The sequence below is a fragment of the Poecilia formosa genome, unplaced genomic scaffold, assembly GCF_000485575.1.
Source record: "Poecilia formosa unplaced genomic scaffold, Poecilia_formosa-5.1.2 Scaffold91, whole genome shotgun sequence".
Classification (NCBI taxonomy): Eukaryota; Metazoa; Chordata; class Actinopteri; order Cyprinodontiformes; family Poeciliidae; genus Poecilia; species Poecilia formosa.
In genome coordinates, this window is record NW_006800030.1 from 2,175,858 (window position 1) to 2,193,802 (window position 17,945).

The 17,945-nt window shown below is 37.6% G+C and overlaps 1 protein-coding gene and 1 long non-coding RNA gene across 3 annotated transcripts; both read right to left on the minus strand.

Moving 5' to 3' along the window:
- Nucleotides 1-666: 666 nt before the first annotated feature.
- LOC107836833 (uncharacterized) lies at nucleotides 667-7,650 on the minus strand. The gene is made up of 3 exons (XR_001662800.1): nucleotides 4,997-7,650; nucleotides 3,557-3,567; nucleotides 667-677 (listed from the first exon to the last, which is right to left on the minus strand). It is a non-coding gene; the product is annotated as an uncharacterized LOC107836833 (long non-coding RNA).
- A 294-nt stretch (nucleotides 7,651-7,944) lies between these two features.
- Nucleotides 7,945-16,708, minus strand: isl1a (ISL LIM homeobox 1a). Of its 2 annotated transcripts, none has more exons than XM_016674196.1 (6): nucleotides 16,495-16,708; nucleotides 16,032-16,221; nucleotides 15,065-15,324; nucleotides 13,965-14,248; nucleotides 13,450-13,617; nucleotides 7,945-12,553 (listed from the first exon to the last, which is right to left on the minus strand). In XM_016674196.1, exons 1-6 carry the CDS (start codon nucleotides 16,520-16,522, stop codon nucleotides 12,437-12,439), a joined length of 1,047 nt encoding a protein of 348 aa, XP_016529682.1. In that variant the 5' UTR covers nucleotides 16,523-16,708; the 3' UTR covers nucleotides 7,945-12,436. The 2 variants fall into 2 exon arrangements, with proteins under 2 accessions (XP_016529682.1, XP_007557844.1); XM_007557782.2 differs by having other exon boundaries at nucleotides 13,965-14,251; nucleotides 16,495-16,699.
- Between the last annotated feature and the right edge of the window lie 1,237 nt (nucleotides 16,709-17,945).

The window sequence follows — 17,945 nt, forward strand, 5'->3', positions numbered from 1 at the left end:
GCGCTCTGCACTACATGACACAATAAAATGTGAAATGTGATCAAAATTGCTTCTCAAGTAGATCCACATTCCCATAAAAGTACCTAGATATTAAATAAATAGAAGAAATAAATTTAATCAATATCATTGTCAATTCAAATTATTTGTCCAGCTTTGCTTCCATCTCTATGCCACAATCTGCTGAGGTTTCAGTTTCATGCCGCCCCTAACAAGAGAACGCCATGGGAGGTTTTCCATATTGTTCATGTCAGAAACCACCACTGTCTGCACCAATAAACATAGCAATTTAAGCCATTGTGCCTTTTGAATGGCTGTTAACTAGTTAATTTATAAAAAATGAAAGCACTTGCTCATTGTAGAAATTTGGCACCTCAGATACAATGTTTTCTGTGTTTTATAACGCAATCTTTTGACTGTCACTTTGTTTTGAATCTATATGTTGTTTTAGTTTCCTTTTATTAAGTCCACTAAAGATGCAAACATAACCTCTGGATTCAAGATCATTTTTATATAAACAAAGAGATATGTAGCAAAACTTGAATTGAAATTTTAGGTGAGTTTAGTTTAAGGACCTACATGAAAGAAATGGGTGGTCCTACCTGAAATTGCACCTAAATGCTACTTTACCTGGTTAACCTGGGTAAACTTTCAAAGAGGCTTAGGTAACCCCTTTAAATCTGAAAGCTTCAGCACACATCTCTTGTGTAAATCTTAATTTTCATGCTATCATACTGTGCAACAAATGTTGACAGATCAGGCTTAAATAATTTGCTTTTTTTTAAGTTTCTGTGCCCACTTACTTCATTTTGTCACCCTTTTGAGCAAAAGGATAACACATTTCTCTTTTTTCCTTTAACAGCTCAACCTAAAGTTACTGACAGGATTAATCATCATTTATTGCTTTAAACTGCCATTTAAAAGTTGCAAGAGACAACTAGAACCTTACCTGTGATGCTTTGGGGAGCCAGACACCAGATAGCCCAGAGGCAATGCATGTGTGAGAGAAGCTTTAGATGGCATGCTCATCTCCGATCCAACCTAAATGTGGTCTCATCCAGAGGGTGAGCATTGTTGCCTACACCCTGCCCAGGTACAGTGCTGCTTTTGTTCCAGCTCTCCCTCGGCTCTGAGTAGAGTCACGGAGCCAGAGAGATCTCTAGGGTATGTTATCAGCGCTTTTTGTCCTACTCTTGGCTTCATCTTCCCAGATCCTTTTGTTTACAGAACAGGAGAGGCACTACTGTGGGCATAGTTTGTCTTTGCATTTTTCTCAGCCACTCTGTAAAGGCTCAACAAGCTCAGCTGATAAAACCTACAGTTTTTAATCTGTCTCTGTAATTTGAATTGATTATGCTTTCCAAATTTAACTTTGTGAATTCTATCTGCCAGGTTACCATGATTCTTTCTGTATGTTACTAATATTGGCATCAACAACGATGTTCAATATTTCAAAATGTTTTTGTCATCTATAATAATTTGATGTGAAAAGTATTTTGTCAAAATACAAAATTTTAAGTTATTATGGAAAAATCCTTATTAGATCTGTATTAACTATGACAAAAAATGTTTGTATGTTTGCAGCAAAGAATATATGTGAATATGCTTTTTCAAAGTTTGTCACTCTTTGTTACCAAGGCAGTCATTCTGAATGCACCACATTGTAACAACCATTCCAGTCTCCCCAGGACCTCAATAACTCAACTTAAGGGAATTTTTTTAAGTAAGCAACCTTTGTCCTGGTCTGAAATATGGTGCAGCCTATTTCAAATAAAAAGACGAAAAGTTTAATGAAACATAAACAATACAACATGAAAGCAACCACATCTATTCTATCATGTTCTATTCTATCTAAAGTTCTCAAGGAGAGCAGGCTAAATAGTTTTAGCCAAATGAAGAGAAAGCCTTCCAGTAGTGCAGGAACTACAGGGAGCTTGCTATACTTTGCTGCTAAATGTATACAGTCATTGGGATTCCAAATGTAAAGTTTGTGAATAAATCTGTTGGTACAAAACTGCCAGCAATTGGCCATTGTGTTTTTTTTGTTTGTTTGTTTTGTTGTTTTTTTTGTTTGTTTTTTGCTTCCTCAACATGGTCTTCCATGAACGATGGAGGCTTGGATCCATAATGTTTTGTTCCACATTTGTTACCTTTATCTCTTCTCTTGATCAGAGCCATTTTCTTGCTGTTATTTCAGCATGAAACAATCATTTGCTTCTGAAAAAAATGTCAGCTGGCACATCTACTGAACTATTAGGTAGCATTTACCTTTTTGACAAAAATATATCATATTTTGTGTGACAGTGTTCCTAATTTGTTTTTTAACCCTATAAATTTAAGTTTGTTCACTTTTCAGCATCCACCTAGGTATTACAACCTACTCAGCAAAATAAAAATAAAAAAAAACAATCCTCCAGTCTTGAATTCCAGGAAGCACTTGAATTTGATCATGTGCATTTCCTGTCTTCTGCATGTATAAAACCATAAGTTATCACTGCCCATGGATAGTTTGACTAGTTCTTGTATGAATCATAACTTAAAGTGAGGAAAGTCTTTTGAAGCCATGTTTCAAAATTATGAAATGTGTGAGAGATGATTTGAGTTGTCCAGAATGGATGACTTATAAAGCACTGTAAAATATAAAAAAAATATTGAAAAAGATGAGTAAATATGACTTGGCTTTGATCAAGGGTTTGCAAACACTCAAATTTAATCAGTTTAATCCAATGATTTTTTTGGATGTATAGTGTATTATAATGTTGACTTCAATCAAATAAATTAAGTGGATTTAACTTCTCATCTACTCATAATGAGCACTTGATTTAAATAAGTTATGGGCATTTTGAGGGAAAAACATTTTAAAAATAAACTTGGTTAAGTAATGTGAATGCGTATGTGACAGTCGAGATAGGCCAGCAAAGTATCCCACAATGCATTGGGCCATCATCGGCAGTAACTAATTAAACCACTCTTTTTGTCACAAAAAATAGTTTTAAGATGTTTAAAGTGAAAAGGTAGACCTACACCTCCAAACAGTTATAACATTCAACTGCAAATCTTTCTCTATGCAGCCAGTTGATCATGACTGATTATGACTCCATAGTTGTGGAGCTATTCATAACTAGATTTGGCATTTACATTTGCATGAAACTGCAACATTAGTGAGCTGTATGTTCATTTTCATGAGCACCCTGTTCTGCCAGAGTGTAGCCTTGCATGTTATTTATTTATTTATTTATTTATTTATTTATTTATTGAACAGAGAAACAAATAAAAAGCAGGAGCCAGGAAGTGTTTCAATCAAATAATTTTATTTTTTATAAGTAGTTTCTAGTTTCAAAAATGTGCCAAAGCAACGAGTCTGCATATACATTTTAAGAAAGGAGAACTAATTAGGTTTTACAGTTTTACAAATACCAGGTTTAAATGAATAATGCCATATTAGGTTTTCCACTGAGACAGCACTGCATCAACATGTTTCCAACACAACAGTTCTTGTTTTTGAGACGAATGCAGACAGAGCAGAATGACAGCAGTGGTCATCCACATTGCATAGCACATTGTCTCCACCTATAAATGAGACTAAGATTAATATTTATGATCCAAAATGTTTATTTTCCAAGATAGAATATTTATATTTTATGAATGCTTAAAAATTAACTTGGACCTTTTTATATTACTCTGATATGCACTAGACTGAGTGAACTGTGATTAATTGACATTAATTCAAATGAAGAGACAGCAAAGTGCTTCCCTCAGTAAGAATCACTGATAGTGAAAAGCTTTTATTCACCAGTGAGATGAAACATCTGGAGAACAAGAAGAACATCTGTTTCCCCAAAATAATAAGAGAGTAGTAAAGACACGAGAAATTAAAGGTGCCGTAGGCCAAACATGCTGAATCATTTTATGTTGCTTACCCTGAGTCAGAAGGAGTCTTCAATGTCAAGGAAGTCATTTTGACCTTCTTCAGTGCTGACAAACTTTCAACTTCCACACAACTAGTTCAACATTCCAGTTCATGAAAGTTCACAAGATACTGTTCAACAAAGCAATAAAATAACAACTCAGTCAAGCACTTTGCTTATAAGCTGGGTTAGACTTCAACAGCTTTTAATTTATTCAGCATAAGGTCAAAAGTATAGTGTGGATTGTGTTCTCGAATGTGTTTAACGCTTTGGCTTCTACTACTGCTTGAGAGTTTCTGGAATTGCCTGGATTCTCATTCCTGTCAGGAACCCAACAGTTAGTCTGACTGAGGAGTGCCACAAAAGAATGGCTTATCAGCAGAGCAGGATTGCCACAGGGGGCTGTGTGCGTGCGTGCGTGTGTGTGTTCATGTGTGTCCTCAGATGGCTTTGCAGGTGTCTGTAAGTAGTGGCCAGCAGACGGAGAACAGAGAACTGTTCAATATATTCCCTTACATGTTGTGGAAGCAAATTCTAGGTGTTGCTGAGATAAATTGAATGGTTGCGGACCATTCTATGGTCTGTAACTATGCTGGTGACTAATTCCAACTTTGGAGGTAACAAGTCAAACACATTATTGCCAATGTAATTGCCTGGAAATTAGTTTATTTCTTTGACATTTTTTGGGCAGCAGTATCTGTGTGGCAAACCTAAACAGCACATAGGGAATTGTACAATCTACCAAAAACAAACAACACAGCACAACTTCACTGGACTCTGATCAGATAGAAGAGCATCTTGGAGGTTGAAAACACACAAAATGGTGCAAAAGTAAGGAAACCTAAAACATTTATGTTTGGCTATGCTTCTAAATGAGGGGCTGTTTGGCTGCAGCCTTGGACCAATTTAAATCTCTTAGAATTATTTTGTGTGCAATTCAAGAATGGTACAATTTGACCGGCAGGGGCGAGTAGTTATTGGAGATACATTGATTTTTTTTTGTTGTTATTATTAAAGTCAAAATATGAATTAACAAAAAATTTACAATGTATTCATCATTCTTCGTGAAAGTTGTTTTCATTTTCATTTACATATTTTATTAGCTAAAATGTCAAGAATCCAGCAGCTTTTGCTTAATACCAGACTTTGACACAACCTACTAATTAAATTTGACTAAATACAGTGCATACGTCCATACTTTTTAATATTTTAAATGCACTCACTGACCACTTTATTAGGTACACCTATCCAACTGCTCATTAATGCAAATGTTGAATCAGACAATCACATGACTACAACTCAATGCATTTAGGCATGTAGACATGGCCAAGACAATATGCTGCAGTTCAAACCAAGCATCAGAATGGGGAAGAAAAGTGATTTAAGAGACTTTGAACGTGGAATGGTTGTTGGTGCCAAACAGGCTGGTCTGAGTATTTGAGAAACTGCTAATCTACTGGGATTTTCACACACGAGCATCTCAAGGGTTTACAGAGAATCGTCCGAAAAAGAGAAAATATCCAGTGAGCAGGAGTTCTGTGGGCACACGTATATCAGAGGTCAGAGGAGAATGGCCAGACTGGTTTGAGCTGATAGAACAGCAACAGTAACTCAAATAATAACTCGTTACAACTGAGGTATGCAGGAGAGCATCTCTGAACGCACAACACATCGAACCTTGAGACGGATGGACTACAGCAGCAGAAGACCACACCAGGTTCTTTGCTCCTTTCAGTTAAGAGCAGGAAACAGAGGCTACAATTCGCACAGGTTCACCAAAATTGAACAATAGAAGATTGGAAAAACATTCCCTGGTCTGATGAGTCTCGATTTCTGCTGTGACATTCGGTAGGGTCAAAATTTGGCATCAACAGCATGAAAGCATGGATCCATCTGCCTTGTATCAACGGTTCAGGCTTGTGATGGTGATGCAATGTTGAGGGGGATATTTTCTTGGGACACTTTGGGCTCATTAGTACCAATTGAGCATCATGTCAACGCCACAGCCTACCTGAGTATTGTTGCTGACCATGTCAGTCCCTTTATGACCACAGTATACCCATCTTCTATTGGCGAACTTCGGCAAGATAATGCGCCATGTCATAAAGCGCCAATCATCTCCGACTTGTTTCTTCTGGTTCTTAAATTTTGTTCAGTTATTTTCAAATCAAGACATGTTTATAAGCACTTTGTGGTGTCAGAAATACACTAGTTTTTGCTGGTAAAATGTAGCAAGGCCTTGTGCAACGGGGGAGCAGGGGTAGATACACATATGGAGGCCTTGGTCCTGGTGGGGGTGGTCGCGGGTTTGATTCCCGACCTGGCAATGTTTGCCATATGTCTTCCTCCCCACCTCTCATTGCCCTCTTTTCTGTCAGACTACTTTCAAATGGGGGCCACTGGAGCCAGCAAAACCTTTAAAGAAAAAAAAAAATAATAAAGCATGAAGACGTTGTAGAGATTCATTCTCAGAACTGGTTGGTGATCTGGTGGAGCCAGAGCTTCTTCTGAGACAGGAAAGTCTTTAGGTTTTCTAATACCTGATCACTAGCTTCCTCTTTCATCTTGATTTGCTTAGACTGCAACAATATGTTGAAGACAAAAACAATGATGAATGAGTTATAACAAAAGCCTCACAATATCAAAGGTTCTCTGGCATACTGAGCTTACGGCAATTAAAACCAGGTTAAGTTTATGAAGAAAACTATATTAAGTCGCAACACACAGAGCCTCCATGCAGTTATAACATGAAGTTGAATGATTGTTATAATAATAATTATAATAGTCACAATAAAATTAATAAAATGACTACTTCTGAAACAAACGTTCTTGTTTATATATGTATTGCACTGTTTATAATTAAACTAAGATCTTTAGAATTTTAAGCAAACTTACCACCAGCACAAGCAGCCTTCCTCCCCTTTCGTGACTTACATTTCAATTCCATCCAGTTCTTGTCCTGTTGTGTTATCATCTATCTCGGACTAGGAGGTCACCTTGAATTTACCAAAACTAATAACTATTATCAATTTGCTCTCTACTTTTAAGGCAATATTGTGCAAGTAAAAATTATGAATTTGAAGAGCATTTCTTCTCCTTCCCAGCTTCACGGTGATGCTGTTCCTCTTCTACTAGTTATTTTTATGGTGGTTTTCAAAAAAAGAAAAAGAAAGTGTGCATTATCTGGTCTGGTGTGTGAACTGAAGCTAATGCCATTCACTAATAGAATTTACATCTGAAAGTAGGTTGAGTAAACACAGCTTATGTGTTTTAGTTAAAGAACTGATAAAAACAGATCATATTCAGAGAGATGTAAAGCTGGATACCTTCAAAATGTAGTGTTAAGGACCAATGATGTTTTTGCTGAAGAAACTGTCAATAAAATGTCAGTGTTTGATGTTATGAGGTATGAACATATTATTTATTACTTTGTTTTAACAATATTACAGTACAATCCTTAAGTTCCACTATAAGGATTGTTCATTTATTTTTTGTCATTTTAACAAAACAGCATTAAGTAGCATTAGCATAAGGCAGCATGCATGTAAACACTGAAAGTGTTTTATTGAAAAATAATTAGAAAGTCTTTACAAAATATTTACAAATATTACTGAAATATATTTATTTTGAGATTTATTAAGGTTCATTTAATACACAAGAACTGTTTTGAAAATATTGCCAATAATACAACTTCAGAAAAGTATTGTTTGTATATATTTGTAATATATTTTTAAAATGTACATTTAAAATAGACAATTTTACAAATACATGCAAAGTGTATTTTTAAAACGATTATCCAAAATATAATTTTACTAATATATTTAATTAAAATTTAAAGTATATTTTAGAAAAATTACACCTTCAGAAAGTGTGCCAAAATACTTTTTTAAAAAAAAAATAAAAAAATATTTTAAAAACGTTTTCATTTTACATTTTTAATATAATCTTAATAATTATATCCGCTTGATAACATAATAAAAATATATTTCAGAAAAATACAGATTATTTAAAATACACCTAAATATATTTTTAAAAAAAATTCACCATGGTAGTATTCATAAGGATTGTGGAAACACTGGCAACCAGTGTAGAGAAGTGAGAAAAGAAAATAACACTCTACTGTTGTTGTCATTGATGTTCAGTAGAACTACTCCCATGAACTCACGCTACATTTAGAACAACATAATTCCACTGTAAAACATCCATGTAAAAATAATTATTTGTACTAACGGTTAACACTTTTTGGATCTAAAACATGTAAATGAAGTTTTTTTAGTATATATATTTATATATTAGTTTGTTTGGGTAAATATTGAAATAGTTTAGTAAAAAGGCAAATTTATTTGTTTAACATGGACATATTTTATTCCATACCTTTGTAACATCTTCTTTGTAAATAAAAGCTTGCTGACAGGGCACAGGTCCTGCACCCTAACGAGCAAAAGCTAATACTTCATGTCATTTGTTGCAGCAATAGTTGCATAAGCTTCAACCCATCCTGATCCCCCAGGTTGGTGCTTGGCCATCTTGCTGTGGTAAACTGTGGAAACTGGAAGGAATGTACGTAGCTTGATGCTGCTGCAGTGGCAGCATCTGTTGTCACAACCTGCTGTGCAGAGCAATACTGGCTTTCACAATATAGATACAGCTGTTGTAACCGTAACTGCAATTGCACAGTGTAAACTGAATGTAATTACCTGGATTACCTGGTGTCATTGGCCTCTTGCGCAATGCACAGTTGGATATCACAGGTACAAATTAGGAGTTTCGATTTTACCTTCAGGCAGGTTTACAGTTATTCTGCAGCACATTTGGCACAGTAAAATATCCATCCCCATTACTTTTGTGTCAATAAACACCAATTTTTCCAAACAAACTATCTACTTTCACTATTAGGGCTCCATCCTAACTTCCTGTGCAATGGCAGTCATCCATATTGTCCAAGCTCACTTTACTTTTGTGGCCATTTGTCTCTTTTTGGAAGGGGAATAATGTGATCAGTTTGCCCTTGTTCACATTTGTTTTGGACACTCTAGACAATGATAAAACTGCATAATGAACCTACTTGCTCTAAAACTCTGAGTCTCATGGTGAAAGTGAATTTTACATCCAACATGCTTGTCATCAAGCAGAAGAGGCAAACTGTCTTCTTTTACAGACTTTAATTTAGCCAAAAACAGTCTAAAGTTTTTAGACAATGTTGCAATGGCTAGGGTAGACCTCATTTGCTGGGATAAAATGCAATATTGATATTTTGATTTTAAAATTTGCTCACAACTATAATCGGCATGTTAAGCGGAGTTGTTACAAGAAGTTTTGACTTTAACAGTTGCAATTTATACAAACACTTCGAATACAGCACACTGGCAGAAGATTTCCACAAACAGACCTGCTGATTTCTGACTCCTTCCTTCTGCTCACTCTGACCTTTTACAAATGTTGTAAGTGTCTGGCAATTACAAAGAATATAAATGTGCTCAGCTAAAATTAAAGAACTCCCCCCCGGCCCCTCACCCACCTTCTTCCCATGTATACCTGCAACATCAGTTTGGGCGTGATTTCATTCATGACATAAAGAATAGCAGCTGGACATATTTAATATTGTTTTCTCTTTCCTTGCTTTTTTAACTGTACATGAGTCAAATGTCAATACAATATAATTAGCTACATTTGAGCTTAACTATTTTTTTTTGTCTATTTTATGGTATTTGCTTGTTTTTTTCTTGTCTACAGTATGCTTAATATGTCACACAGATGAAGGAGACAGGAGATTTTGATGTAGTATCCTTTTCAATTCAAAAATAAATAAATAAATAAATAAGAGAATAAATAAATAAATAAATAAGAGAATAAATAAATAAATTAATTAAATAAATAAATAAGATTGCACTAAACTACAGGTGTACTACATACAACTGAGTTAACTGAAAGACAGGTAATAAGTCTAAGTCTAAATCTTATATGCTTCAATTATATTATTCTGATACTAAATTATGTTTACACTTAAACATTTAAGCATAATTGACTGCAGGGACAAGGCTTCAAAGCAGATTCTTCCTCCAGCATCCCTTATCCCTTATCCCTCTAGGTCTGCAAATCCTCACTGATAACACACACAATGTTTTTTTTTTTGTTTGTTTGTTTTTTGTTTTCCCCATCACCACTCAGTTTTCAAGAACATTGATCAACCAATAGGTGTTCTTTTTATAGCTAGTCATATCTGTTCTCCAGCATAAGGTACTCCACAGCAGGGTATGTGTACTGTAAAATACCATGGTATCGTATCCAGGCCTGGAGTTAAATCTGAGGTAACCTCTGGAAGCCCTAAATCCTTCATAGTTCAGGTCCCTGTGGAGTTGTTTGATCTTATGTTTGTATCTGCTCAAAAAGCAACCTCTGGTGGCCATGTGAATTATGACCTAAATCAAGCTCAATTTACCAAGTTTCACCAAAGAAAACGACATTTCACAAGGAGACAGTGATGATGTCATACAACTTTAGCACAGATATTTTTTTCTTTTCATACTAAAATATCATTTTTTTCTACAATCACAGTTATGCCCTTTGAACAAAGATTCAGACAGCTCAGGTGAAACTAAGTTTGAGGTGTAAAAAAATTCTCTGAGGTGATGTGTAGGTGAGGTAAAGTGAATTTTAATGGCTAAGTGAGAAGATTTTGTCCCAACATAGATATTAGACCAGATGAATAATTACTGAAACAACTCGGCATCTGTTTGTTTATGGATTTCTGGATGGTCTGCTTTTCATCTTTCTTGCAAGCTTTCACAGACTGTGTTAACTTCTACAAAAGGAAACTAAGTCTTTTAAATATGTTGCATTAAGTGGTTATATAACCAATTTCTTGATTTAACAAGAGTTAAATGTTTTGCATATTTTTAACAATACCACATTAGAAATTGAAAGAAACTAATTATAAATGTGATCAAATCTGAAAACAAAGATGAATACATTAAATCAGGTGTCTTTGTAGCTTCTGGCATTCATCTGAACACTAAGCTCTGAGTGTAGATCAAAGGACAGCATGGAAATGTTCAGATCAACATTAAACAGAGTAACAGAGCTGGACTTACAAGTCATGACACTCTCCATTAAGCCTCACTTCCTCCACCTTTTACTAATTATCTCTAACTGTTAAGCAGAAGTGTTGGAAGCTCATTACAAGCTGATTAATCAGATTAGAATGAAAACCTTGTCAGGGACATGGTTATAAAGGACACATGATAAATTAGTGTTGTGTGTTCTTTTTCCTTTTCTTTTCTTTTTTTTTTTTTTTTTACCATAGACCGTTTTTAGACTTGCATCCCTTGCTTGCGCAAAATAATTTCCTTTAAATAGTAAAAAGGTTAAAATGTTAATAAAATGGTGGCTCTCAGTAATGTGGTGCTGCATTTTTTTGCCTGTGTGCCTTTTTTTGTTTGTTTTGTTTTGTTTTTTTTGTTTTGGTTTTTTTTTTTGCTTGTTTTTTGTTTTTGTTTTTTTGTTTTTTTGTTACTGGATTCTTTATTTTAATAGGTGACAAAAAAGAGCCTAATCCTTGGTATAAAACATCGGAGAACTAAGACTGATGTGAGTTCGGTCACATCAGAACCGCAGGCCTAAGAACACTTGCACTCTGAAAGGCGTGGATATGGGGATAGAATGTTTATGAAAGACGACGTGTTGTGCTGTAAAACGAAAGTTCGAAATGATGGTAAGAAAAAAAAATGCAAGTTTGTTTGTCGTTCTCTCGTCAACATTACACCTGATAACTAACTAAATAAGACGCTTTCCTTATTATAGGCTACGTAAATAGAAAACTCAATAAAAGTCTTCTTTTTGTCATGATATTAAATATTTTAAAGAATAAATAAAAACTAAAATGTAAACTAAAGTCCAAAGACCAAACTGCATATTTCTTTTTGTTTCTTTTTACTTCAGTTACGAAAGTTACACAAAAGGTGGCAAATTTGTCGGCAATAAATAATAAATAATTCTGTTGCACGGGAACAAACAATACAATTTCTTGCAGAGAACTGACTGAATAATTTACATGTCTTTGGGAAAATAAAAATTGCCTATTCTTGGACGGACACTATAGGCTAACGCACAAATGTCCCACAACGTTTGTGGCAAACTAGAGGTATACCTTGTTTAAAATGCCTCAGGCTTTGGGTCATAAAGGAAATCAGTCAAATGAAGAAATCAGACGGATCCAAAAGATCTCTTCGCCTATATGGTGTGGGTGAAGCGGTTTAAAAAAAACAACAACATCGTTTTCTATTCAAAGTTGAACATATCGAAAGTAGGCCTACGTGAATTAGATTGCGCTTCCTGTCAGAGGTCCGCTTCCTTTTCTCTTTCTCCTTTTGGCAACTGAAAGCAGGCAGCACCGCTCATCATGTCCGTCCGTCTGCACTCCGTGTTAAAGTTAGGATGGTTGGCTGGAGTAAATCCCATGATTGTCTTCACAGTGTCAAAGTACACCCAGTCAGGAGGAATGGGATGGTCGGGGCTGTGTGTTCAGCCAGTCCTCAGGCTTCGATGGGGCTGGAGACCATGCTGTTCGGCGTGTCGGGAAGCTGGGAGGACATGGATGCTACCTCGCTGCCTGTCGAATTCGAACCTGGCCCTCCCTCTGAGAAGCTGACCTGGAGGAAGCATCAGGCAGCGATTAGACAGAGCAGAGCGGACCGTGTTCAGAATTTTGTCTGTACTGAAAATAGCGCAAAACTAAACTCACTTAGAATGGGGAGAAAATCTAAAGACGTTTCAATTTCCTCAACAGTTTTAGGATCACAATTTTCCAAAGCAAATACCCACGTTTTTCCGTAAGCCAAAAATAGATTACTTAATTCCCACTTCATCAAAAGTACAACAAAATTATCTGAAGTGAAAAAATGTGAAAACCCACGAGTGACCAACCAGTGATTTTTTTTTCCAGTCTACATATTCCAGCTGCTGTTCGGACCCTTTTCAAATAATTCCAATAGAAACATTACACAAAAATCAACAGAAATTGAATAAAGGAAGCCATCACTAGTGTCTCAATTTCAGCTGCATCACTAAACGGTCAATTAAATGTACAGAAAGAGGCCGGCACAGCTCATATTCCGAGCAGGAAACTAAAGCCGCCTCGGAGGTTTCCGACAATCATCTGGCTGTAGGAGTATAATGCAGACTATATTAAACAAAATCTCATTTGGATGCCCTCTTTGCTACAACCGTTTTTTTGGCTGCATGAGTTAAAAGTAAAAAAGTAAAATGTTAGAACACGGAGAAGTGATCAGATGTGAGCAAACAGGTTACAGCGATGCCAACAACTGCAGGAACAAATGGCAAACAATAGGCTTGAATTGTCAAGTTGCAATTTAATTAGCAATATGTTCTTTCATAAAATTGTTAAATTCGAAATTCAAAAACACAACAGAAGAAGAGGAACCCCTGTAGGTCAATATTAAAATGCAAAAAGTTGAAGGCCAAAATAAGCGACCTAGATTTTAAACCTTTCAGAAATCGTTCTATTAGTGAACAGAAAACGACGAACCAGTTGTTGGAAGGCCGGCTGGTCTATGTCGCTTTGCAGGGCGAAGTCGCTGAGGACCTTCCAGGGCGGCTGGTAGCTCTGCACCTCCACCGGGTTGGCCTGGATGCCGCCGTCGTGTCGCTCCGGACTGGCCGCAACCATCGGGGTGCCCGTCATTCCCTGGATGTTCTGCATGGAGGGGTCATGGTCAGCGCTCACACATATCTACAGCATCATCTCAAGGGTATGCGTTCGAGGGTACGCGTGTCTGAGGAAAGGAGTGGAAGGGTGCGGGGAGGGGTGGGTGCGTACATTCGTGCGTGCTGTCAATTACTAGAAATAAGCTGAACACAAACCGCTGAAGTTAAGAACTTCTTGAATGAATCAGTTTTACCACTTGGTGTTGATTAACTTATCAGAATGCACTGGGATTAAACATACTGGATTCTTGGTGCAGGAGAAGACAAACGATTTCCTTTGGGAGTTTACAGCATTTTTAAGACATTCAGGTGCCAGCAACAGGTCGGCGCTCTCACCGTCTTGTCGTTGGGTTGTTGCTGTTGCAGCTGCTTCATCAGCAGACTTTTCTTCTTGTCCTTGCACCGCTTGTTCTGGAACCAGACGCGGATCACTCGCGGGCTGAGGCCAGTCATCTCGACCAGTTGCTCCTTCATCAGGGCGTCGGGCCTCGGGTTGGCGTTGTAACAGGTCCGCAGCGTATGCAGCTGCTTCTCGTTCAGCACCGTCCGGACTCGGGTGGTCTTCTCTGGCTGTTTGTGGACATGGGGTCTGAGTGCAGGCTGCCGCGCTGAAATTGGCTCTGCTGTTTGGAAACATTGAGTAGAGAGCGTAAAAATTAGATTTAGCTGATCGGTCTGATGAACATCCAGAAACTTTCGGGTTTGTCGACGGATTTAGCAGTGCTTAACCTTCTCCTGCAAATTGAGTTTCAGTTCATATTTTGCCATTTATTTAGCAAATAAATTAGATTGTTTGACAATCTGTGTTTGTTGTTTTAAAAAATACATATTTTTCTTTTCTTTTTTTTTCTTTTCTTTTTCTTTTTGTTTTTTGTTTTTTAGTTCAACCCCAATATTTTTTCTTAGAATAAATATCCACTAGGTAGACAACATGTCTGTATTTTTCGGGTCCATGGCCAAAAAATTAAAGTCTCGAATGCACATCAACAACCCAGATAAAATATGGACCCACAGCCACATAGGATTGCCGTCCTCCCCCAGCTGTGATAACTTTGCAGCCTATTTCGGACAGCAGCATCCGCTTTATCTAATCTAACAACCCTGATCTGGTCAGACGGTAGTTTGCATAAAGAAACAGACCTACAGACACTGCGCACCACAAGAACACACCCACTTGTCTGTGAAAGAATCAGGAGCAGCTTCACGGTGATTGAAGGACCCTTAACCCATCTTACAATGCATAGGCTATACATCAAACTTGGACAGCGTGAATGAGACACTTCCCCCGTGCCCTCCTAAAACACACACACAGACACGCGCACACTTAGTTTTTTTGTTGTTGTGTGTTTGTTTTCTAAGGAACGCAATGCAGACAAAAATAATAGCTCAGATCAGGATGATATCCCCTCTGTGGGGATATACTCTCGGGACTCTACCTGCCATCTGGAGCGGTCTGGCCGGATGCAGGGGACTGAGCGGATCTCCACTGCCGAGGCTGGCCCGTTCCACCACATCATGGTCAGCGCGGCAGAACAACCCGTCTTCCCGCAGAGCGAACTCATCTCCCGGGATAAGCTGCCTGCTGCAGGCCACGCAGCGGAAACACTCGATGTGGTAGACTTTGGAGCGAGCCCTCATGACGAAGTCATTCTTACTGAAGCCGATATTGCATTTAGCGCATTTAATCCCGTATAACCTGCGGGGCAACCACACACATTCACACGTATTCAACAAAAAATCAAAATAGGAAAATTATAGTCTAGGTGGATTTTTTTTTTTTTGCAAATAGTTTTAATATAATAATAATAATAATAATAATAATAAATTAATTTTTATTATTACTACTACTAATGGCAATTGTGATATCAACAATATTAGGCCTATTCGTTTAAATGAGGCATATATATATATATATATATATATATATATATATATATATATATATATATATATATATATAGTGTGTGTGTGTGTGTGTGTGTGGTCACACGGGTAATTTTATTTTGTCATCTGCACATGTTTTTAACACCGGCGCCTTAATAAATTCCCATTTGACCCAAGCGGTTTTGAGCTGATCTGTTCGTTGCTTATCAACGGTTGCTTATTTATTTTTATTTTTTTATCTTATTTTTTAGTCTTTTGAAGTGCATCTTCCAAAGCTTAAGATGAAGAATTAGTTGAGGGTGCACTTTGTAAGTTGTTCAACAAGTTTTTTGTAGCACCGCACAATATCTTAATATGAACCCGGTGAAACCAGAACTCCACGCGATGCAAAGTCACTCCGAATAATCTCTGATGGATCTTGTAAAATATTGAAAACAACACAATAATTCCAATCGCCGAGCTGCTCCAGTTCTTGTCGCATCAGAGGCGTCCCATCCCATCCCATCCCGGCCGTCCTACCTGATGTAGTCCCGTTTACAATAAGTCTTTCCATCCCTGACGAAGCAAGTGCATGACTCGTCCAGGTACTGACTGCACTCCGCGCACTTGAGACAAGCGGCATGCCACTCCAGGTCCGGAGATACCCGTAAGATGTACTGGTCGTGGATCTGGTTCCCGCAGCCCACGCAAAGAGACACCAGTCGCTTCTCTGAAAGAAGAGCCCCAGAATGGGATACATCAAACGCTGTTCATTTATTATTATTATTATTATTATTATTATTATTATTATTATTATTATTACGTGGTGAAATGATTTTTATGAATTAACCTGGATTAGGCCACAATTGTTTTTATAATTTTATTAAAACTAACGACTGTAACAGGGCTAAGAAAAAGTCTTATTAAGATATGACAGCACAGCTCCAAAGTCCTAATTTAAGTGATATCAGTATCGCATCCCAAACCAAAACAAGTGTCTTACTTTTCGGAGGATCCCCCATGTCTCCCATATCGAAAAAGAAAGGCGATGAAAAGTCCACTTTCACAGCGGGCTGCGGCGCCTGGAAGCCTGGATTTGTGCTCCGTTGCCGGGCCAGGAGCGTTGGTGTCCAGCCTCAGCGACGAAGTGTGTGTATGGTTCCCACCGGTGCGTGTGTGTGTGCGTGTGTGTGTGTGTGTGTGTGTGTGTGGAGCTCTGATCCTGGCAAGCGGCTGGGCTGACGTAGGACATCAGCACGTCATATGCATGAGTAGCGGATTGGCTCTGCATACCCTGTCCGGTACAGACACGAACGCCCACACACGCACGCGCCAACCCCCAAACCCCCTCCCGCCTCGTCCCTCGCACACACACACACACACCCCTACACACACACACACACACACACGTAGGCCTGCTGCTGCTAAATAGGTTATCCAGCTTTACCTTGCTCTTTTATGACTTGTACTAAATTAGATTTTTGTCAGTTGTTTGCCGCACAAAAAGACAAATTTTATTGCTTTAATATATGACCTATTTAAGGAACACTTGGGCTACTTTAATCTTTAAATTTCCTTTCTAAATGACTGTCATCGGTAAATTAACGACAAGACAGAACGTGTCATGTATGAACGTAGTCATACATGACACGACATATGCTGATATGGAGTTTTTGTAGGCACATCACAATAACATATTCAGAATGTCTTTAAATGCATGCAACCAATGTTGCCTAAGTATTTCATGTTAACTGCGGATACGCAGAAATCTATCAGATGCAGCTATTCCATTAATGAACCGCAACTTTTTCCAACTTCTTCAAAAGACTTTCCAAATATTCAGTAATTCATTGCAAGAACCAAAGGAGAACTGTGTGGCAGCGGTTCGACTACACATTCAGCACAATGAAAGAAACTCACTAAAGCATGGAGATTGGAGGTTTTTCAGCAGAAAGCTTGAAAAGTCCTGGCTTGGGCAGCCAGGCCAGAGCTGGGCAGCCAAGCAGCTGCAGCTCTGAAACACGCCAATACGCCCTCTGGTGTCTGGGAGCTACCTATGCGGTTAGCGAACCCTCTGTACCTCTGCAGCATACTCTACCTCGGATTTGGAACAAGACACTGGTTTTATACGTGAGATAATGCAGATCGAAAATACTATGCCGTAGCTATTGCGTTATGAAATGAACGTATACGACTCCATATTTTATTTCATTTTATTTTATTTTATTTTATTTTATTTTATTTACCATATTGTGTATATGGTAACACAATGTGGTTAAAAAAAAAACACACACACAGTTTGATAATATTGTGGTCTATTAGTTTTAAAACCAGGGCTGTTGCAATTAAATAATCGGCATTGGAATTTGAAGACAGTCGCTGCTACATGCAAGTGATAGTTTGATATTACGTTTATTGGATGCTCTGATGTTCATATACCCTCAAATGGTTACC